General features: G+C 33.9%; 1 protein-coding gene and 1 long non-coding RNA gene across 2 annotated transcripts in view; both read left to right on the top strand.

The window, feature by feature from the left end:
* Positions 1-7,471, top strand: part of LOC120637206 — an 82,195-nt gene extending 74,724 nt beyond the window's left edge. The window contains exons 2-3 of the long non-coding RNA XR_005659426.1: positions 5,669-5,727; positions 7,425-7,471. This is a non-coding gene — a long non-coding RNA (uncharacterized LOC120637206). The remainder of the gene's footprint in view (positions 1-5,668; positions 5,728-7,424) is intronic.
* Positions 7,472-7,568: 97 nt separating this feature from the next.
* Positions 7,569-24,874, top strand: part of LOC120637155 (neuroligin-1-like) — a 41,002-nt gene continuing 23,696 nt past the window's right edge. The window contains exons 1-3 of the mRNA XM_039908824.1: positions 7,569-7,759; positions 8,745-8,962; positions 18,401-18,559. Of these exons, the coding sequence (XP_039764758.1) occupies positions 7,569-7,759; positions 8,745-8,962; positions 18,401-18,559 (568 nt within the window). The remainder of the gene's footprint in view (positions 7,760-8,744; positions 8,963-18,400; positions 18,560-24,874) is intronic.

The raw sequence follows: 24,874 nt of genomic DNA, 5'->3' as shown, positions 1-24,874 counted from the left end.
GAGTTTTTTTGGAATTGAAAAATCCTTCAGGAACCTTTATTTTCCTCGGGTAAAATGTATGCAACGCTGTTTTTATATACCTCATGCCCATCTCCAAGGTGCAAAGTACATCTGTATCAAATTTCAACGAGATCGATCCTACGGTTGAGCCAAACAGCAAACTTGGTCATTTATAATATTAGCATAGATTTTATCTTTCTGAATTCGTCTTCCAGAAAACAATTATGTTTATTTGATTACTCTTGCCAAATGCAATTTTATCCACATCCTTCGTGCGCAAAATGCTTTAAAATAAAGTTTCACTAACTTGGATTCTAAAAACCGGTTTTTAATGTTTGTCTCACATAAAAAATCTAATAAACCAATTTTCCAGCCGTTCTCTTTTATAAGAGCTTATATTAATAGTTTGTGTATAATTTTAATTTAATGGTGTCCAGAGTATGAGTCACTTAGACTTCTAGTTCTTGCAGATAATGATCTGAAGACGTTTCGTTATGCAATTAGCATTTGCATGTGAACTTTGTAATTAGTGCAGGCTTTAAAATTGGCAAGCAGCGGATTGCGAAGTAAACGCGTTCTTTGTTCTAAATAGTTTAAAGTGAATTAGCTTACGTCTTTATTCTCGGTAAAATAGGATTACCAGAGAATGCTTTTAAAACATTTGAGCCGCTTTCTATCGGATTACGGTAATCTTATAATTTTAGCAGTCTATGTTTGTTTGGTATTATGATGTTACACCTCTTATACTTTACAAATACAATTCATTTTCATGAACGAGTGACACCAAGCATGATATTAAGCGTTCCAGTACGATACATCACTAGAGAGATTGATTGAAAACTGCCCTTAGGTTACTACATACTTGCTTGCATGGAAATGATCAAATATTGTATTACATCTTACACTAGTTTACTCATTGGTGCCTATTCTGGAAATGGCATCATCAGTAACATAGCAAAAGTGTGGCTGATTTGGCTGAATGATTTCTGACCCTCTAGTGTAAGTGAATCTGTAACATGTCTAGAAATAAAAAAAAACTAAGTACCTTGTGGAATTTATATCCGTTTGAAGGTTTTTACTAAACGACTGCTGCACAAATAGAATGGCAAATGGTCTATCAATCACTCGCCTGGCAAGCTGAATCTGTTGTATCTTCACACTATTACTTAGTCCTGTTGTAATATTTAAAGGATGTTAACATATTAGATGCTCAAAAAGTATTGCTCATGGGTATTTGCGAAACTTAAAATGTATTTAAGTTTAAGTTGTAAATGTATGTTCTTTTTAATGAGTGCTGACAGAATACAAAATGATTTTTCATCGTACGGGCTTGAGAAAACAATATTAAAGCCTTTGTGCTAAACAAAATTAAACATTTTCTTGCGAAAAAATTATTTCATTTATTAATTTGTAAAGAGTTCGCAAATAAATAGGTTCGTGAAAATAATATAAATGTTCAAAATATTTTCATGACCACTCGGAAATAATTTTTAGAAATTATAATAAGGCATTTTAAAATGGGCCAACATGCAAACCTTTCTAATTGCAAACATTTGTTAACTGAAACCTCAGGTAAATGAAAAGGGATTTTTTTGCTGATCGCAAAGGGTATTCAGGACTGGAAAACCCTTTTAATGGTATCATAATGTGTGATAATTAAATGTATCACATTTTGTTATAGGTATTTTGTTGAATAATTAATCCTGTGATGCTATTCAACTTTGATACTCCTGTTTTAAGGTACGGGATCCTATAATAAAAAACGTTACTTTGCATATTTTATGATAACTTTGTCATCTGTTCTTTAAATGTATCGATCAGTGTTTGATTGCAATCACACCGAATGGTGTATAGTGATGCGTACTAAGCTTAGCTAGAAAATACCACTCACTGCTGTTGACGCTTGGTTTGACGAAACCCATATTACGCTTAGCGGAGAAGACCGATCTTTGCGGTGCGCGTTCAAAACGAGAAAGCGGAGCGATTTGTACGTGTCGAAAGAATATCAACCCCGTAATGGGTAGACCCTAACGATATTTCGCATTTTCGGTTCGATAGTAGAAAAGTGAGGTTGGAACTAAATTGAATAGTTCCTGAGCACACTCTGTAATATATTGTAGAGCTAGATCGACCAGACGACCTTGCAACGGTGTTCCAAACTTTGAAGTTTTGCATTCACAATCGCCTCGTATAAATTCAAAGCTTCTCAATACTTTGCAAAAATATCCCAACGATGGCTGCATTACGACCAAACTAGAGCTTGGAACAAGCGAAGTGAAGAGTGTTCATAGATCTAGTTCAGGATACCAACATTTTTGCCGGCAGTTTTTAGCCTTGATTTTATTTGCCTTGATTTGTTTTGCCTGGTCCAAAGCATGTGTGTTGATACGTGTGTTCTTTAGTCAAGGCTCTTTTTCTTAACGGCTTAAGATATTAAGTTGAAATTTACATTTTAGATTTATAGTTTCATGATTCACGAAAAAAAAATCTTTTCTCCTCAATGGTGCAATTTTTGCTGCAATGCTAATAGAGTAAACTAGTAATTATTTTCTGCCCGTTAACTCGTTGTTTAGATTATTTATTCAACGGTTCGAAAATCAGCGATTTACAGATTCTTCATATTGCTATAATTCCCCGTGTCTTCTTCAAAACTGAAGAGTGTCATGTTGTTTTGGTTTTGGCGTATTTTTAGCAATCGAGCGCGTCCCGACGAAAACCCTTTTTGTAATTAAATTTGAAGCACTGTGTAAATTAAGTGAATAATAAACTTATTTTAACGAACCAAATTATTTTAAGTAGTTACATAAACAGTGCTGACATTATTTGTGTTTTATGATTATACTAGTCGTGTACACATTGCGGAGCTACTATTTAATAGCAAAAGTTTTGATCGCATAAGCTATGTTTTTCCTGTACTAATATTTATAAATAACATACGTTATTTTCATACAGCTTGATAAACTTTGTTTATTTAAACGAATATGACGCATTAGTAACTAGCTGTTACCTGCAATTTCACCCGCATGTAACTACTGTTTTCCAACGACAAAAATAAACATTTCTATCACAAGGATGCGAATTATATGTCTGTGCCAAATTTAACAAACAGATAAACTCCCCTAGGGCCTCAAACAGTCTCTTTTCTTTATTCCATCTACCTGTTTACCAAAAACATTATTCAGGCGTTTTTGAGCGTTGTAGAATATGTATATTTTAAATCTTCTGGGTTTTTCTTGACTTTTAGATATTTTACGGCATTAATGTTGACATTAATTTTGCGCCCCATAGTGTCAAGATTGCTCTTTTAATTAAAACAGTCATAGTTTTCAATGATTATTTTTTAAATAGGTTTAGTTAATAGAAAAAGAAGCTGGACCACGAAGATTTGCAGGTATGACTAAGATTTGGATTGTTGCGCTGTGTCACAAGAAAGTCCAATTAGTACATGCCAAAAATGCAAAGATTTGTTATGTACTTTGCAATGGCATACTTAGGGTTTTTGACCAGGGTAGGCATAAAGCAAGAAGATGGCAGAAATTAAATAAAACTCTCCATCTATGTAAGTATAATGAAAATTATAGAGTAGGCAGTGCTTTTGTGCACGTGTAATGTGCACGCCACTGGTGCTTTGGTTTTGAAGAAGAAGTTTTGAAAGTTCTTATCATTAAACATCTTGTGCCTGCCTAATTTCTATCCGACAGATAAAATCCCCTAGAACCTCAAATACCTCTTTATTCTATCTTCTGGGTTTTCTTGACCTTTAGATATTTTCCGGCATTAATGTGGACATTCATTTTGCGCTCCATAGTGTCAAGATTGCTCTTTTAATTAAAACAGTCATAGTGTTAAATGACTATTGTTGAAATAGATCTAGTAATGAGAACAAGAAGCTGTACCACAGAGGTTTGCAGGTATCATCAACATTTGAGTTGTTGCGTTGTGTCACAGGAAAGTGCAATTAGTAATAGTACATGCCAAAAATGCAAAGATTATTATGTACTTGGGTTTTAAAAAGGCGTATGCCTGCAAAGGTTGATAACTTGATTTTAGCCACTGGTTAATTAGGCTTTTGTCAGGGCATGATAGTATTGCATACAATAAATTAAAAAAAGAATGTATAAATGAAAATTTGTGATGTGAATATGTGAAAATACACTGACGTAATAAGAAATACGTCAGTGTATTTTCACATCTTCATTTCACAAATTTTCATTCATACATTATTTTTCTGAAAAATACGTATTCATTTCAGTATTTCAATATGCCTCTTCACATAAAAAATGTGTGCAACGAATTTTTTTTTTTTTATGGTTGAATATTTAAACATCTTTTGCCATCACGGATGTATGGTGTGGTAGCAATTGGAGTCATGTTTAAAGAAGCTAATAATTAAACATGATAAGCCAAAATAACTCATGTGTATGAATGAATGTCTAAAAGTTTTAGCGTAATTACTGATGCTCACAGTTTCTGCATATTTAATATTACTAGGTCAGGTAAAACCTTTAGCTATTTTTAGACCTCCATAAATAAACAATAAGAGAATAAAATTAATGAGAAGTGGGTAATCTTTAACTACAAAACCCTCCGACAATTTTAAATAAATCCTTTACGCAAAATTAATTTCAGGTATTGTACGAGACTAAAGGCAGTTAATTTTCAGAGGAGTGATTTGAATATCTGGCTCTAACAATGGCACGGAACGGAATGCCATTTAAGGCCGTCTTTCCTAAGTTCGTTACGAAAACCGGCAAAATTAGTTTAAAATTGTGCTGTTGTGTTTGCGTTCCATTAAATTATACGAACGGCAGGTTAAGTTTGTCAACATAAACATTTCCTCTTACCTACGCCATTTTCGCCCGCCTCCCAACGCACTTCAATGATATTTGATTAAAATGGAAATAAAATATTTACATATTAATTCACTTTGCTGTGTTTCCCATGCAAGGCAATACATATTCTTAGTACAGCTGGTCTTTTTTTTTAGATGAGCATGTATAATGGTATAGATTTTTTTTTTTTTTTTTGTACGTTAAACAGCTAATTCCAATATTACTAGTTAGTTAGTGGCATATAGGTAACTTTCATTAGAACTCAACGCTTTTACGATGTCATCAGTTTTTTTAATACCGCATTATCACCCTCTATTAGTTGGACCACAGACAGTTATATATACCATGATATCTCTGCCTTGGGTAAGTCCCTTAGCCTTTTGTAAAGTATTGCATAACTCATGGAGTTCTTAAGTACATGAGAATACTGACTACTACCCTACACCCGTTGGGTTTGAATCATGCTTGTCGGTAAATTACCGTTTAAATTTGCGATTACTATTAACTTTCCAATCTTATCGTTACTGCGGTGTGCGATATGTTTAACTAAAAAGTAGCTAAGAATGATTGAATACAGAGAGCTGAAATGTGTGTTTTAATTCAATGTTGTCCTAGAATAACTTAATATTTTGTGTTTATTCAACCCGATGGCATACGTAAAGTACAATATATTTCAAACGCATCTACCTTTCCTAACAAGTTTCCATACTAACTTACATATAAGAAATTTATAAAAAAAAAAAAAAAAAATGTTATTTAACATAAAAACTAAATTAACAATTACTTCGTAATATCACGTTCTAAATCTCTTCTTAATTACGTTTTCTTTGTTCCAGAATAAACCAATGGTTGGGTTTGTAGCACATGAAGGCATTCGGTCGAAAACATGACTTGGGTAAGTTCAAAACACATCTAATCATTTAAATTAAAAACTCGTCCAATTTTATTACTTATACCTACCTAAGTTCAGAGTTTCATTTCAGTTTTTTCTTTTATTTTAATATATTATTCGTAATATTGAATGTTAAAGTATTTTTATTAGTGCAAAATTTATTACTATTGATAACTTATACTACAAGGTTTATACCTAATAATAAATATAGGTACCTAAAAATTATATTGCTTAATATTTTAATTTTCTGTCATTTAGTTACCCAGTGAACTTCCTTCCACTAAAAGTACAAAGTCTCTTATCCTAAGTGACAGTTTCAAAAATATATATATAATATATATATATATATATATACACTATTTTAATCTGTGCCCATTAATAAAAAGCGAACAAACAGTCGCGGCTTTCAAATTTTTCAAAATACAAGCACGGCAATAGTTTTTATGAAATAAATTTTAAAAAAGGAAGTCATCATTCCAAGCGTTTTAAAATAAAAATAAAAATGAATTGCCGAATCCATTCCCACTATAGTTAACGTAGGCGTTATTATAATATTATACCTCCTCCTACGTTTAGATACGATTTTGTTTGGAAAGCCTCTTGTATTCTCAACAAAGCATCGTTGACCCAAGTCAACAATGAAAATGACCTATTCGCTCAATATCGAGCTTCTGAAGGGACGATGAGGTATTGCAGCATTTCGAAAATAATGAGTTCATTGCGAGTTAAAGTATGCAATCAAGGGTACTCTTGACTAGAAGAAAAATGAGGTGAAAGCTTTTCTCTGAACTGTTTTACTGAACATAGTGAACAACAGAATATTTTATTTTACTGTATTGTTCTTGTGAGTTCTGGGCTTTAGAAGCTAATGAATGGGTTAATCAACGATTGATCATCATTCGAAATCCCATTGTGCCCTACTACTTTAGACTGTGTCTAAGGTTCCATAACTTGAAAAAATTAGGAAGTTATGTTTAAGACATATTTAAATTATTTATGACTATTCAAATTTGATAAGATGTACTCGTAGATACTGCTGCCTGTCAGTTGCACAGTATGAATTTAAAAGTTCGTTCATATAAATTGATTTATTTTATTAACTATAAAAAATCCTAAGGCTGAAAAAATCGTAAACCAACGCAACCTTAAATTTACAACGTCTATTTACTCATGACCTGTGAGAATCGCACTCTTTCAACGGCGTAACTATAATAACTAAAATATAAAGTTGATCCATACGCAACCATAGGTACCAATTTATTTTATAGTGTTTTAGCTTAAAAGGTTTAGGAAAATGGGAACATACTAATAAATAAAGATATAAAAACTTTAGATTAACTAAAATAATATAAAGATATAAAAAAATACACACGCATTCACTAACATTCCTAGCCGTTCTCCGTTCCGTCATGGATAGTAAAATGACAAATACACCTTGGGTATTTCTTCGATCTTATAACAGATTTTATCTTGTAGCATTACTTGCATGTCACCTTCAAATTACAATAGTTTTGTGATTTTATTGAACCTAGTTTAAATTAACTTAGGTATCCACTGTTCAAATATGTTTTTAATAGAGGTTGCTAATGCTACTATAAAACTAATTACATTTTGCGCAAAGGATCAGCCTGACTGTTCAGTGCGGAGAGCATGCAATGTAGGACGAGCTTGCATGAGCTAATTTTGGTTGTGATGTGCAGTGGCCGCGAGCGCGCGAGAAGGCTGTATCAGGATGAGCCTGCGTATGGGGCGGAGCGCACGCGCTGAGCGGGCCGCGTGATGCGCGAGAGCGCGCGCGTGTCCGGCGGCGCGTCGCTCGCGCTCGCGCCCGCCCCGTGCGCGTGATGCGCGCGGACCTCGCCGCGCTATACGCGTGGCTCGTCTGTTGCGCCGCAGCTCTCTCTACGCACAAGTATAGCACGCGCGTGATTCGCACGAAGTACGGACCACTGCGCGGAATCGTAGTCCACTCGCATCCACAAGTTGAGGCGTACCTTGGCGTTCCTTACGCGACCCCACCACTTGGAAGTCTAAGGTTGATAATGTTGATGTTTTACTTACAATATAGATATATTTTTTTGTTGATCACCAACCCTTTCTCCCAGCGCGGTGATTATGGGCCAACCTTTCCGCTGGGAAAGTCTTTAGTCTAGCTGTGGACTGTTATAGACTATTGATGGTAGTCTTTAAAGTAAAAACTTCTTAAGCACTTTTTGGGTTAACATAATGGAGCTCGTGTCATCGCCACCGTACGCTTATAGAAAAATTACATAGAAAAATTACATACAATGTACATAGATTTATCACGTCTCTCAGTAGTCCCCAAAGTCTGCCCCGCATGTTTTTTTTACTGACTGTAATTTTACCTGGTGTAGTTACGTGTGTGTGTCTGAAGTCTAAGATGGTACTTGAGTAGCCTATAAGGGGCATGGCAGTTATTTTAAACCCTTTCCTCTAATCGGTCTTTACGCGAAATTGTACTGAAGCACCGGCGGACCTTTGTCGGTAGGTTGGTAACTAGCTACGAGCTCCCAACGGATAAAACTGTAGTAAAGTTTACTTTATAGCGTCTGCTGTACATTTAACTTCGATACATTTTAATTGCAATAAGTACTATGTCTAATTTTTCTATAATCTGCGAAAACGAGGCAAATCTGCACGATACAATTTATATTTTCTTAAGTGTTTACATAGCTTAGCGCATCTTCAGAACTTGACTTTGAAGTTAAGTTCTGAGGATGCGATGCGATACATATATAGAGGGCACATTTTGAAATCTGGGTAGGGTTAGGTATTGAACATCAATTGCACCGTGCAGACATGCCTTGTTTTCGGGGACTATAGAAAATATCATGAACTTCTGCACAATATCTCCTTCTTCTAAGCCACCATTCACTGGAAATGTATCATTCATAAGATAAGTCTATAATAACGCATTTAATTGGTTTCCATTAAGCTACCAAATAACCAATTAGATACTGCAAATACACACAGCTTTGTAATAATGAACTTTGTAACAGATACATGCCGCCCGTGACGCCATCGCAGTGGCGCACGACGCGACTGGCTGACGCCTCTGGGCCAGCTTGTCCGCAGGTGCCACCCGCAGCAACACCGCGGGAAGAAGCCCTCTTACTACACCCACGTGCGCGCATCCGACAACTCGAGCGTTTATTGCCAGTACTAGCGAACCAGAGCGAAGATTGCCTTTACGTCAACCTTTATGTGCCTGTAAATGGTATGTATATTTATTTTATTTACATTATTTTTTTACACTTTGCGCTATCTGCGACTGCAGTATAACTTATGGCTACAATTCTTAAATTTTTTGGATTATTTTGATCATGAAATCGCTATGAAAATAGATTACTTAGAAACAATCTATCTTTTCCGCCATGGTGATTACTATTATTTGGCGTCAAATATGTTTGATGTTTAAGATATTTTTTTATGTAAACAATATAAACCAGGTTCTTCAGTACGTCAAGATTGTTCATTATTCTTAGCTGACACTTCCTAAAAATTCCATAGGTAATGTGCAATATTCGCTTATTGGATTTTCAATATCTAGCTGAAAGTATTTACTGCTAGGTTCAGCTAGTAATATCGTATTCGCCATTCTCCCTTGATACAGCTTTTAACGGTATTTGTGGATATTGCAAATTGGACGCCTATTTCTGGATTGCCTCTGGCAAATGTGTTTCTAATTTAAACTGATCACTTAGCAATTCACAAACCTCGATATGTTTAGGTAAGTGAAGTTTTAGTACAAAAAAAAATAAGTAAAAGTGAAACTGGCGTTTAAATAGTGCCTTTACTCGGTTGATTTATGTAAGTTTCGAAACATGAACATTCTCGCCGTGGTTTTTAATCTAAATATGCATATAATATAAATAACAATGAATGAGATATACATTCTCAAGTTACACAAAACCTAATTAAATAAATGTTTAGGGTAATTGTTTTAATGTTTACTGGGATTTTAGTTTCGTAATTATTTAAAATATAGGTACCAAACAGAACTTTGTAAGTAACTTGATTCCTTTGCTGCCCAAAAAGGTTTAGAATTATTTTGTTAACTCAAATAAGTTATTAAATTTTACCTGTGTATCGAATATTTTAGTCCAACCATATATCTTTTGGGTTCAGGTTAACTAAATTATTTCAAAAATAAATTGGCATTTAAACCGAGTGGAAAACTTTTAAACAATGAGTGAACCTTCAATACCGATTAAGCAATTGAATTTTATTGTATAAGACCATGTCTATAATGGAACAATCATATTGTAATGGAGTGGCGCTGTTTTGGTTAAGGGTGGCGATTCGGAGTTTTTGGGGGTGCCCTTTAATCCGCGCCAGTTATTTATTATTTATTCGGACCATTTCGCCGCAAATTCGCTGTCCGTTAAATAAGCCGCTTTTCAATTATGTATCGCTACACAACTGCGTAAGGTTGTGCAAATTATAAAACACACCCAGACTTACACTGTGTACACATAATAGCTTATGGAATGTATTATTAATGCGTTTTGAAGATTTTTTGTTAGACTAAAATTTAACTTGATATTACGATAAGCAGCGCCCAATATTTTTAAAACTTTTAATATATGAAATATTATATATATACTTTTAATATATAAACAGAATATTAGGGTCAAAATATTTAAAAGATAAAAGTGAGAGATCAACGATCAACTGGAATAACGTCGGGCATATTATTGTTTTTATGACTGTCGGATCAAAAAACATAGAATGAAATTTAGGTTTCCTCAATTTAGTTGCTCGTGAAACAGAAACTTTATCGTTGTCAAAAGACAAGAAAGAAACCCATTACAGAGTAAGCAACATTTTCTCTTTTAGCCAGATATTAATCGGTGGATTTGAATGTCTTTTACTTTGAATGTACATGAAAAAGTAGTGGGTTAAACGTTTGCATTAATGAATAATCATTTCTTTAAATAACATTTAATAACGACAGATAAATAAACAGTAAAATAACATGTTATCATATGTTTGTTTCGTAAGCATAGTATATCCATTATGTCCGCACCTTTTGCATTACCACCAAATTTATTGCATAAGGCAAGTTAGTTTTAGTTTGATCGCAACTTTCTGCCTTCCCACTTTTCCTCTCCATCCTTCTAATAATAGGAAAGCTTAAAAAGGAGGAGGCAATTTATAAAATGGATGTTTTTACGTCGCTACTTTTTCTGCCACTTAGGAAGCATCTTTTACATTTTTCTTTTCCTTTTTCAGCACATACTTTACAATGACTTAGTGGAAACTGAGTTTACAAAATCATATTATGATAATAAATCCATTAAATAATAGCAGTGCTTATTCTTTATAAAGTCAAAGACTTTCATTATATGTTCATGCTAGCACAAGCTGATTTGCAGGCACTGACCGACCTCTATTATTAGGCTGCTGCCACTTTGTCTCCAATTGATTGCCATTTTAGTAGTGTAAGTTTGACGCTGTAATACGAGTGCCCAAGAAACTTAAATAAGAATTACTTTACTAATTTTACGAACTAGTATTCACTTTATATAGTTTACAACAAATAGTGCAAAACCTATTCGGTTTACACAATTGATTATATAAACAAAGAGTTAACAATAGAATTAGGTTTACAAGCATTTTACACTCATTTTTATGCAATGGCGGGACGAACTCTCCTCGTACAATTAGAAGATCAACTTTACTTTTAAAACATCTGACATAGACGCAAAGGTCGATAGACCCATAATGCCTAATTTTTCAATAAATTGCTAGTATTCGTTTCAGAATTCAGGAAAACCAGAGACACTTTGGTTTCAAATGGGGATAATTTTACTGCCAAAAAAATTATACTTAGTGTGTTAATATTAGATTAGGTTATAGGGCACTTCCTTCATAATATAAAGTTAAGAACCAAAAACCAAAGAAACCAAGAGTAAAAAACCAAAGGCGTGACTACTTTATTATTTACAATGAACCGAGATTTCTAATAGTTTAAGTTTTTGCCATCTCCGAAAACTTTTTCTAACATATACCGTGATAAAATTATAATAATAAGGTTTAGAGAGATATGCGACAGACGAAGACACATAACACATACTTATCTAAGCGAAATTTTCATTTTAAGAAACGATAACAATAACCTATGAAGAAAAGCAAGCCATGGATAAGTACAATTGGACAGGAAGAGAAAACACAAAGGGTTCTGAGGCCTCAATTCCGTAGTGCATTGCAGTGCATATAGCCCCCTGCAAGCAGTGCGGAAGTGAGGCTGAGGTCTCCTTAGGCAACGAAACCGGGCTGCTCATAGAAGATGTGAAGATCAACTAATATGAAGAGGAATCTTACGTGTTTTTTATTTTTAATGTTATGATTTCAAATTTTTATTTTACGTGTTGTTGTATGTTTATATGATTTGCAATTATGGTAATTTTGTAATTTCATTTCATAAGGTATGTACTAAAATTTTTGTCTACATTTTTAGAGCAACCCATAAGACTTTTTGAAAAATAGCAAAAATTATATCGATTTGCTTATATTTTAATCTATCTTCTGTCGTTTATTTTATCTTAGACTTGCTAGATGTAGAAATATAAAACGTAACATGCCAATTTATGTATTAGATAATTAAACGGGTATATTATCCTTTCCTACTGCTTAAGTAACATTGATTGCCATAATCATCCTCATCGTATTAATGTCTCACTGCGTCTTCTGTCATAAGATAGAGGGAATTAGAACATTGACTTAACACACTGCATTTTAGGTAACTGAAAAGATAATTTCTCGAAATCAGTTTGATTTGTAATAAAGGAAGACACATAGGAATAGTCTTTTAATTAATACTCACACACAAACATTCGTACGTGAGAACATTCCGTTTAATTAACAAAATGTTTGAGTTATTTAAGATATAGTTTAGGAATTCTTGGCCACTTAAACTGACGTTTACTGGACGTTATGAGATCTGTCCATAATTCATGTATTACATAATTTTTTACCAAATTTGCCGATAAAACAACAGACGAACCGCGATTTCCAGAATAACGAGGAAAAGTCAATGTTAAAATTCAATTGCCAGGCACTTAGAAATTCGATTCGCCGTGACAACATTGATTGGATAAGTTTATTTTCTCCTAAAACGTTGGACGGCGGCATAATTAAATTAATGATAATAACTGTCAGAGTTAGCTGGTGTGCCATCGTTTCGGAACTGATTAAACTTTAATATTGAATTATTAAACTTTCTAAATATAGCTTTATTTTTTTTAGGTCAATTTAATTAATAAACGTCGTTTGCCTTGTTAGTAGCTAGTAAGAAGAAATTAACAGCATTAACAAAACTAACGTTATTAAAGGTATCTCTGCCTTAACAGTAGCTGTCGTGATATAGTCATTAGTATTGTTTCTCTGATGATCCTGAACGTAATCATCCTTGCTGGTTGAACTGAGCTTTCCTAGTTATATTAAATACGGTGTGCCAGTCTTGTATTATGGTGGAAACATATTCTTGTCGAGAATTAGTGACTTCGTATTCATCTACATGTATTCCTCTGGCTATCACAGCGGGATACTCTGCCAATTGGGTTACCCACTACACAAAAGCTAACTGCGTTGAAATATTTAATATACAATAAGTAAGTGGGATATCTATCATTATTCTCTAGTGTTTAAATTTGTTTGTAGTTTAAACATAGCTCGTTCGAATTATGGCGAGGGAATATTTCATAGGTTACTTTTTTTCGACAGCTTTTTTCTAGGACTACAGTTTTTTTAGGAATAAGGACAACGTTTGCTTTAAAAAAATCTGCTGTGATAACGTTTACGATCAAATGGGATCATAGGTGACTCTGAAAACGTTCGTAGAAGGTCCTAGATAATATTAAAAACAGTAATTTACACACACACGTTTAGTCGCGCATATACAATCTGCATATGTGATGTCAAGTCACTCTCCTTACTAAACCTTAGTAAATAATGTATAGTTAATGCATAATTACACAATGTTTCGTCTGCTTCTTTCGAATGTCAAATTACTGATGACAGATAGAGAAAAAACATTATATGACTAATCACCAGCTAAACAATTAATAAATTAGTATGGCCCTAAATGTTGATATTATTTTTTATGAAAAGTGAGATATTAGTTATTGGAAATGACCTATAAGCATGTCTTTAAATAGAGTATTAGTGATAGTGATACATTTTATAGGCGGTATCCTAATACCCTCTTTGCAAATGACTTTGTTTATAAGTACATAGGATGTTCTATATTGCTTCGTGTCAGGTGTAAGGTTCCGAACATTGCACTCGACCTTACAGGGTCGGGTTCAAACTGGGGTTGAGGTAAGCTAAGCTGCAATAAATAATAATAATAATTCTCTAATACACCATAGTATTTTACGTAGCATACAAAAGTTTTTTTTATAAGAAAAGCTATTATTACCTTATTTAAAATGTTCAAGCCTTTTTATGACCTTTGTGATTGTATCTTTTATTTGTTAAAATTTATTTGTAGATTTATGATAAATATACTTTATAAACCATAATAATAATAACTTTTAGTTACAAATGGTTGTTTATAATTGTTTAGGCCGTGAAAGCAATGAGAATATAAAGCCCCGCTGTATTTATTTAGAATGTAAAGTTATAAAATTGATATTCAAACCTTAAAAGTATGCACTGTTATAATATTATTTCTTTATGTTTATGACGGACGTCGTTGCGCCTAAATAAATGGAATTCATTCAAGGAATTTGCGGGTCTGAGTAATTAATTAAAAGTAACGGGTCGGTAGGTTTTACTTTTCCATTTTTTGCATGATCACCTATTTTACATTTATTTAGTTTAAACAGATGAAATATAACATTTTATCGTAATTTACTGGTATCCAAGTTGAATATAGTGTAAAAAATTAAGCCGCAAGATGAATTAATTCCGTGCACAAAAGTAAATATTATTAGTTACAGCGAACAATTAAAACATAGAAGCATAACTACTGCTCAAAAATGGGCCCTAACGACAACATAGCCTCAGTGGGAGTGTGTTTTAAAGTAAGCCCCGCATGCGCTAAGTGCCTAGTCATAGTGCTGACTGATTAACTGTCGGCCAATCATAGCTGGTCCCGTGCTGCATGACATAAAGTAGACCAATCATTTATTTCGCGACTCAATTAATGGTGTGTGCGCATATAGACTGATACCCATTTCGAAATTCAATTTGTTAGAAAGGGCGACTTCTATGTTTTTTCGTTCGCTAATAACTTATAATAAATAAATTCAAGTAATAGCTTTTCTCTCAACAACTGACTGGTTAGATCTGTTTTAGGTAATTTTTCGATTAGCATGACATTTATACACTGGCAAGAGTCGTTCTGGGCTACCGACACATTATAACGTCAAAGTGAATCATCAACTAATAATAAAATAGACTTGACGTTCCCTTTTTTAAATAAACCTGAATTATTAGCCCTTGCTTTGTATAAGAATAGTTAAAGCTAAAGATTGGATGGTATTGATTCTTTTCACCTAAAATATTTAAATATTATTACTATCGATGATATCACAAAGCAATCTATGTCGACATACTGAAACGTTTTAATGAATGCTGAACGAAAGTACTAGGGCCACTCAGTGAACACTCTGTTTTTGCCGGCCTTGCTGCCCGCTCCGCCGCGCCGGCCACTTTTTCACTCAGGCCGTACACTAATGAGTGTTAGCAAAAGAAAAGAAATCCCCTAATTACTCTTTCCTTTCCCTCAATTACTATGTAATATACTTTTGCTTTCAGCAAGATTTTCACGCGTTTCAATTAGATTGTTAATTGACTGCAAATCTTTTACACTTGGTATTATAATTTTCGAGACGACAAATTATGCTATTCATATATACTCAACCTAAGTATGTTGTTTATATATACGTGTATCTCGGAAACTGCTCAAACAATTTTAATCAAGCTTGCTTCATAGATTAAAATCTACTAAGTTTTATTTCCTGACTAAATAATTTTTCGTAAAAAACAAATGAAATTTTTTTTTAGGCAATCTCGTAATTCTGTTTTCGTTTTACTTTGTAAATTTCTTTAAGGAAGAATATTTTCTGAAAACCCACGACTCTAAAATAATAATTTATTGATGAAAGAGTAAAAAGTTCCTGGGAGTCCGCAATTTCATCATTTAATATTCACTGTTTCATTTTATTTTCTATTTCAAATTCATTAATATCACTTTCACATTTTATAAATATTTTCATTAGTTAAATAGAATTATTGAGATTAGAAAATGGAAGCTGAGATCAGCACATGTCAATATAACCTTGTCATTGAATATTAAAGAATGTCGCAATCGTTAGAAAATTTATTAATTAGTTATTTATTACAAAAGTAATAATTAAACAATTCAATTGAGAGGTTTTCAAAAAAAATTTGCAATTAATTTTTTTTTTTTAATTTGTTGAATGTTTATTTACTTTGCTATTCACAATTGATCACTTTGAAAATATTGGAAATAAATAATCCTAATTGATTACGATATTTGCCAATAGCTGGCGTATAAGTCAAGAAGCGTGGAGTATATGACATATACTTACGACCAATCCACATTATTATTTTTAAATAGCGGAAACTACACAGACGTCTGAGATATGACGACGCCTGACGACGCGTCGACGTCTGACGCGTTACTTCCGTCAGAAAAATTTAAACTTAGTTACTCACTAGTCGCGCCTAAAGTAGTTTTATTTCAAAAATGTCGAGCAAAGTTCGATATCCCAAGTAAATTGTTTAAAGAGTAAGACAAATCAAGGATAAATTTGCTGTCAAAGTTAGAAAGCATCCATTTGTATAGCGAGGTATCAATCTATATTTATCATCATTTTAATATCAATAAGAAATACTTAATATAATTATACAGTTCACAAACCCCTTATTTAGCAAACAAGTAGCTTGTCTGCGAACATACCTAGTGATTGATGATAAAATATGAAATGGATTGTGCGAACCGTAAAGCGGTATGTTTTAAAGTCTAATCCGTGTACAATTTTTACGTGGCATCGTGGTGGCTTCGAATCAAATCCCTTGGCAGTCCGTTTGGCTCGTAGGGTTGTTATTAGCCTCGACCCACCTGACATTCACATTAATTTAATCAACTACTTAGTTGGTACAAATATTTAATTAACACTATTGCGTGCAACTCCTTAACCAGTAGCTAATTAAACTCTGTATATAGACTAATGATTGAGTTTTGAGTTCATCTTTAGTTTTTGTCTAATTACTATGGTGATTTTTGTGTATGATTTTTTTTAATAAGTCTTTGTTATATAAACCTTGGTTAGTTAAATGCTAGAAATGTAAAGCTTTAGCAATACGATGGTAAATAACCTCTCTTCTTGTTTTGTTATTTATTGCGTTTATAACTATCATTTGTTTTAATTATTTCCTTTTACCATATTGTCAGTAAAGCAGCGATTGTAGTGTGTCTATGTTTACAATCGTTATTTTGTTTTAATATGAAAGTAGGTAACGGTTAATTATGAACTTTCAATATTTTGAATCAATACATTCAGTGGGCTTACTACCATCGTTCAAAGTAATATTGTTTTATGTATAAGTTTAATGACAAACCCTGATGTCCCCAAAATAATGAATGATTCTAATGATCCAATTAATAGCATCGACAATACGTCAAGTGATGCTACTAAATGTCTACAAGAGGAAAGTTTCTTGCTCTTTAATTCCTTGTCCATACTATAATTAGATAAATATAATGAGATTTATATAATCACCACTTTACAATCTAAAGTTTGACGTTGAATGAATCAAAAGGAAATGAAAGTGCTTGTTGTCGTTAAGTCAGTACTGAAGGAATGAAAATTATATTCAATATCGCCCTTACTATTCAAATAGGGTTCCATACATAGTAGAAGCGTTGCTGACATGCCGACGTTCTTGTGATTTTCGTAGAGGTAGTGGCATTTTGACCCATATTCCACAAGTTGAAAATGTTGATGAGCAGAGCGAGTTTTCATGTTGTAGTAGAGAACCTAAATTGGTTACTAAATTTGAAAATAGCGCAGTATGAATTACGCATATACCGCCGTTAGCGTTTAAGTACTATTTGCAAGATTCGGAAATCACCAAAGCTATCAACTCACGCTATTTCTATTAAAGTGCTGCCATCTTTTGAAAAATAGCAAAGAAGAAAAAAAACACAAGTCCTTTCATTTTGGTTGCAAAAGGCTCGTCTATACTGTATCTCTAATTATATAACTTTTGGGTATTTACTTCATAAAAGTGATAATTCTTGGCAGAGTGGTCATGGAAATAGGGTATGCAACTTTCGTAACCCTAAATTTCGTAAACCCCAAAATCATATTGTAACCATCGTCTTCTGCATCTTACTATGAAAGTTTCTTAGATCTAAGGAAAAGGAAGACTCTTCCATTCAGATGCCCTGCTACGTGAAAATTGTCAGAGCATCGGCCTTTGTCTAGTCACTCTAGCAGGTGAGGTTGACAGTAGGGTAGATAAGACTTATCCCCCATTAATCTATTTGAATTTGACACCGAGGGTATTTTGTAAGAAAAGTGTTCGAGCATGCGAGCGTAGTATATCGGTATTTGCTGACACTGAGCTTTACATAATAGCTCTTCAAAGTTCTACAGACGTTTTTAATACACAGGTATAGAAGGGGAGAACGAGGGCGCGGGTCTCCCGTGCCTTGTGTTTGTGCACGGCGAGTCTTACGAGTGGAGCTCTGGCAATGCGTATGACGGAACCCCGCTTGCTGCGCACGGTGGCATCATTGTAGTTACTATCAACTTTAGATTAGGTGTACTGGGTAAGTAACATTTTCTATTATTCCACAAAAATATGATTATAAGAAGTGGCCGAAGTAGTAGCCAATATATCATGAATACCGAATTAAATATTAATAAAGGCGAACCCATCAATGGGCTCGCCTTTATTAATAGCAAATAATAACTACCAGAACTTGTAACAATACGACTTAATTAATTTTTGGAGCAGACTAATGAAAATACGAGCATTATATTCTTGAAATTGGTTTCCTGGCTTTTTTGAAAAAGTAGCAAAAACTGAATTTATAGGATACTTAAATAGCCGCGGTATGAAGCTTTCAACACCGATATGATTTGATCCACCAACAAGAAAAAAATTGGTTGTCTGTAAAGTTGGCTATTGGCTTACTGACGATAGTTGAACGTGACAACGTCGTAAGAAAATACTGATGGAATGGTTGCATTTTTCAAAAGAAAATTTTTCATTTTATTTGTTTGATAGATATTATCGTTGCTATAAACAATTGACACCACATTCACTTTTCACTGCACTTCATCCTTGCCGAAAACATGTAATGTATTATTGTATAGAAGCTGTCCACGCGGACGCATCGCTCACTCAAGTAGGAGAGAGACAGATGTCGAACACGGGGGCCGACTGTGCCTCTTTGTCGCTCGTTCCACGCTCTCGCTTGCACTTCAAGCCTTGAATGGAATGCCTCAGAGCGCGGTAACGCCGCATACGTCATGTTTTTTCGTGCGTGCAGCCGGCTCCATCGAATTATAAGACGTTGTCACGTCAAAAATATTACTTTTGTGTAAACATGTAGGGTACGTTAAAATACTCACAGATTATGGAAAAAAGAGTTCCATCCCTATCGTTTTAACCTTTACCACATATTATAATATAAAGAAAGTTGATATATTTCTTTTTAAAACCAAAACATGATTATGTCAGAAGATGTAAAAATTAGAACCAATCTCGCGAGATCTTTGAAACTAAGCTAGCTTGGGCTTGAATAATTACAGTTCCAAGAAAGCAAGCAAGTTCTATTAAATTATTTGCAATGAATAATGCTATGTAGGTACTAGAATATTAATAAATTTTATTTTATGAAAAGAAAACAACTTTTTCATCTCGTTTACGTTAACGAGAGATTTTGTAACGGAATACAATAATTTGATTATCCAAATTAATTAAATTAGATTATATTTCTTTGTAGTCCTTTCTCAATTTATGTTTATAAAGAAAAGATTATTTTACCTTTAGTAAGAAAGTACTCTTGACGTTCCAAGATCCAAAAATATCTCGCATTATTTATTAAAATATATCCTCTATTTTAATCTGCTTAAAAATATTAAATTTGAGTGGGACATTTTATTGTAGGTACTCCAAGAAATATCCAATAAATTCCAGGAATTGCCTACCAATATTTGTACATTTATTTAAGGTACTGTACACGAAGCGTGCTAACGGGACCCTATTACTAAGTCTTCGCTTTCTGTCAGTCCCTCCGTCTCTCAGAGGGCCGAATCTATCTTACTAAGATAGGTTATAGGTAGAAAGTAACATTTTTAAAGAATATGTACGTAACATTTACGCTATAATATGATATATTTAGATTTTAGTATTTGAATGAGCGAAAATGAACGTAAATTAAAAGTATCCTAATTACTGTACTATATACGTCTTTGTCGAATGGGTGGTAAACTGGCCTTTACCAAAGCCACCCAGCACATCAAACATTTGGCTTTATATGCACGGTTAGCTTAGATAAGAATTTGCACAATATAATATTAACGCTACTAAATCGCAGTCATTATTTGGTATGTAAATGTGATGTTCGGAATCGCTGATCCCTAGGCGTTGCGTGTGGACGGCAATGGCCGCAAATTGACACATTTGGTGTGAATTACTTCCAGTTTTAAACGATAGCGGCAATCTGTCATCGAAAACTTATGTAGATCGGTAACACTATAAAATTTACGAAATTTATTTCAATAACAATAATTAGATTTATTAAACAAAATAGATACTGATTTTAATATTTTGGTCTAAATAAAAGTAATGAAAACAAAGAACGGAATATATTCGTCCTAAATTAAATACTGAGTCTGGCTAAAACCTCTAGCTTAGAGGAAATTGATACTTTTGCTCGCCTCCCTGAAAGAGCACGTTAAGCTGAGTAAAGACTAACATGTAAAAATAACGAATAATTAAAGCCCGCTTACCCGCATTGTGGAAGCATGGTGGGCTGAGTCCAGCATAAGGACCTTAACAGGCAAGAAATGATGATGATCATAATTACTTATGTGTAATATATACATAATAATTATATTTTTACAATAATTGAAAGCTACACGTTAATCTACGGAAAAAGAAATAATACAGATGAAGAGGATAGGATATGACTATTGGAGATTACGCAACGACCGTGCTGAAGTGAAAAAAATAACCAATGTAAAGGTTTTTAAGTCGGAATAAGCGTGGAGCTCCGTGCTCACCTTTGAAATGGGCCTACCAAGTTCAACACCTTGGGCTCTATGTCTCGCTCTTTTTATGTAACTTTCGTCTTAGTTTCGGTGAACGAATCGCTACTACTCAGTTGTACATCACCTGTCCATGCAACACTCATAATCGTTTTTTATTTCATAGTATGCTTTGATAAATGTCTAAAGTGTCAATCAATAAACCAATCAAAAATAGTTAAAATGTCACCAAAAAAATTAGAAATAAAAAAAATGTAGCAAAGGTAATGGAAAAGTAAGTTGAATAGACATTTTATGCAACATAGACCTTTTCATTGCTTGCGTTGGGGTAACCTCTTAATTTTTGGGCTACAGAGCATTTCTCCGGTGCGAGGTGAGATACCACCTAAGAAGTAAGTAAGAAAAGAAATAGGGTTTTGGGGGATTTCTACACATTAAAACTCTTCGGTGGCCACCCTAAGCACATATTTGGCGGCCCTGGGATAAACTAACCGATCTCCTTTTGTTGGTACGATAAGCTGCTAATAGTAATTGCTATTCCCAGTAAATACCATTTAGAATTAGAACAGATCAGAATTCGATATAGATTGCTGATGCATTGATGGTGTGTATATGAATAAATAAATAAATATAATGTTTCTCTTGACTTGTGTCTTGAAAATATTGTATTCATTTTTGTATTATCCTGTTGTAATAATAATAATTTTTATTTATTGTGGTTATAACCCAAAAAGCACAAAACGTACGAAAGTAAATATTTTAACATTAATAATTATAAATTAAGAATAAATAAATAAATATTCTGTCTATGCACTGAAGGTGTATCAAATTACTTTTTATTTGGATCTCCAAAGAGCTACTTTTGGATCCCGCATTAGCTGTCCCACTACCTGATGGACAATGTTGCCAGAGTTACGTATTCTTTCCCAGAAGGATCCTATACGCGCCCTGATAACAGCAAAGAAATCGAGCAAACATGCCCTATGCACTGCAGTATCTGGGACGCTTCATAAGGATGCGGCATGCGTAATGACGCATACCGCAAGTTTTGTTGCACCCTTATAGAACTGAAGGACACCCTCTTGTTCAGATACCAGCATTGGCATATATAAAAACACTGGCTGTAGGCCCTAAAGAGAGTGTCCTTTACTTGTTTACTGAATTTAGTGAATCTGCGAGCGAGCATGTTGCTTCGTTTTCAAAGTCAAAGTAAAAAATATCTTTATTCAAGGAGGCCCATAGGTGGCACTTTTGATGCGTACATTAATTGCATGAGTATTACACGGTAGTGAGATGATGGCGCTAACCAAATTCGTAAACTTAAAACTAAAGCTACGAGGGTTCCAAACGCATCCCGGCCTAAGAACAAGCCCACAACAAACTTAGCCGGGTGTTTTTTTTGTTCCATCTCACATTGTCATTTAAAATTATTAGAAGATCAACCTGGTTAGAGCAATCATTCACACCTAAGCTTTTTTATCGATAACGTAGTCCTTATACTATATTAGGACTTTTCTATAAGCTTACGTTTAATAAAGTTTTGACAATGCCCTCCTTTTTCGCTCCATGTTAGGGTCGTCCTTGCACTCATCAGTGACGATGTGATCAAGGTATCTGAACTGTATGACAACCTGAACCGCTGTTGCGATTAAAAAAACTTCGGGAACCCTTTCCACCCTTTTTATTATTATTATGTATGACTTTCGAGCGACCTTAAGAAATCCATCTAATAAACGGAAGTTAGTAGAAAAACCTAAACTACGAAATCAGGCTGTCCCTATAGATTTTGCTTAGTTTCCTTTTTCCTAAACTTCAGGCCATGAGGGCAGCCAAAGAAGTAAAATTATCGAATTCGATCGAGCCATTTTCGTACCGTATTATTGATAACTACCGTATTATTGGTCACGTATTATTGATTTAAAAAAACACTGGTAACAAAAGGTAGCACTGTTACTAAATTAGAATGAGGAAATAACAGCATTGTTGCGTTAAAAGCAATAAATAACCAATCATCCAATATTTATGTTTTTCTTTGACTGAATATTCATTCAATCACGATCACTGAAAATGGAAACGATAAGTTTAACTTTATAGCGCTCACCAAAATTCGATCCGAAAGCTTAATGAGGCAACGGCATCACCGGCTACGAGTAATTGACACGTTTAGCGTGAATTACTCCCAAACGATGTAATACGATGCCGTGGAACTTTTGTTAATTAACTATCAGTGTAAAATCTCCGTATTAATTAATATGGAAATGAAATGTTCGAGAGCACCCGTCGATATCTGATCCCTGGGCGTAATGTGCGTACGGCAACCGCAAATTGACACATTTGGTGCGGAAATGCTTACGACTACGTACGATGTAATACATCACCGCTACCGTCGGACGATTACATCTTTCCGTATATAAATCGCTTGATTTATTTAAATGAATCGTGTGGAAAATTTTATGTTTAGATTTTAATATACATTTTTGCTAAAAAACTACTGATGGGTTTTAAAGCCTTGACAGATTTCCAACGCATAAGCTATCAAAACGTCAAATTTATCAATCAACTAGCGAACCCGCGCGACTTCGTCTGCGAATGAGTGGACTTAAAAAAATACGCGTATGTTGTCGCAGACTGTTTTATAGAACTTTAAACAAACAAATATTTCGATAACTCTACAAACGTCCGCCGTTTGGCGTAACGATCACGCATCGAACGCATCAGAGTCTCTCAAAAAGGATATTTTTTGCAGTTTTTGCAACATTTCTCATTAATAATAGTAGCCATTGGTCGTAGCGTAATGTTATATAGATTTGTTTTATACATTATTGTTACATCAAAAAAAAAAAATTATAATCGAAACAGCATTTTCTGAGATTAGCGCGTTCAACCAAACAAAATTTAAAAGCTTAATAATATTTCAATTATGCCTATCCGAAAAACCACGTCAATCTAAAACTCCGTTGCACGGATTTTTAATGACAAATGCGGAAAAAATAGCGATGCTATCCTGTAGAAGTTTTTTGCTTCTTCGGGATAAAAAGAGGCATATGAGCTATTCCAGACTTTATTTTAGGTATCTCTGCCAAATTTTAGCCAAATCGGTTCATTCGTTGTGGCGTTAATGCGTAACAAACATCCATGCATCTATCTTTCCATACATACATTCATCCATACATCTATTTTCACAAACATTTATAATATTAGTAGGATGGTACGCATCTATTCGGTCGTTGTCCCATATGCCTTCCAACTTGCAGTTATCTGTGAAGAATTATGTCCTTGATCTCCGACAATATTCATCAGATCTTCATTAAAATTAGACAATACATGCTTGGTAGTACACACTGTCAAATAAAAAGAATTATTAAAATCGGTGCAAATTTAACGGATATGAAGTAAAATTGATAAAAATTTTCATCCCATTTCCCGTAGGAAACTTATTGTTAATCGGGATAAAAAGAAGCCTATATGTTGACCCGGGATATCTGCTACCACTATACCAAATTTTATTTAAATCCGTTCAGTAGTTTTCACGTGATGCCCGGACAGACAAACAAAAATTCAATAAAAATCTGTTTTGGACTCAGTATCGATTATAAAGCATCCCCCGGTCAAAATTTTCAAAATATATTAAAGATACAGAAATTTTCCAGTTACAGTTTTATTATAAGTATAGATTTAGAAACGGGCTAAAGGGCTTAAATATATAACTGTTTCATTTTAGTTAACAAAGACAAACGTAACAATTAAATACAACAAAACAATATTTTAAAGTAAGTCAGCTTATCTACATAAGAATGTAAATAGTCTGCTAAAAATTCTTAATCATCATTTAATGATCACAAACTTAAAATTTACCTCCTGAAACA

This window comes from Pararge aegeria, chromosome 3 (genome assembly GCF_905163445.1).
Source record: "Pararge aegeria chromosome 3, ilParAegt1.1, whole genome shotgun sequence".
Classification (NCBI taxonomy): domain Eukaryota; kingdom Metazoa; phylum Arthropoda; class Insecta; order Lepidoptera; family Nymphalidae; genus Pararge; species Pararge aegeria.
Note: the sequence above shows the minus strand (reverse complement) of the source record. Positions and strands in the feature narration are given on the sequence as shown.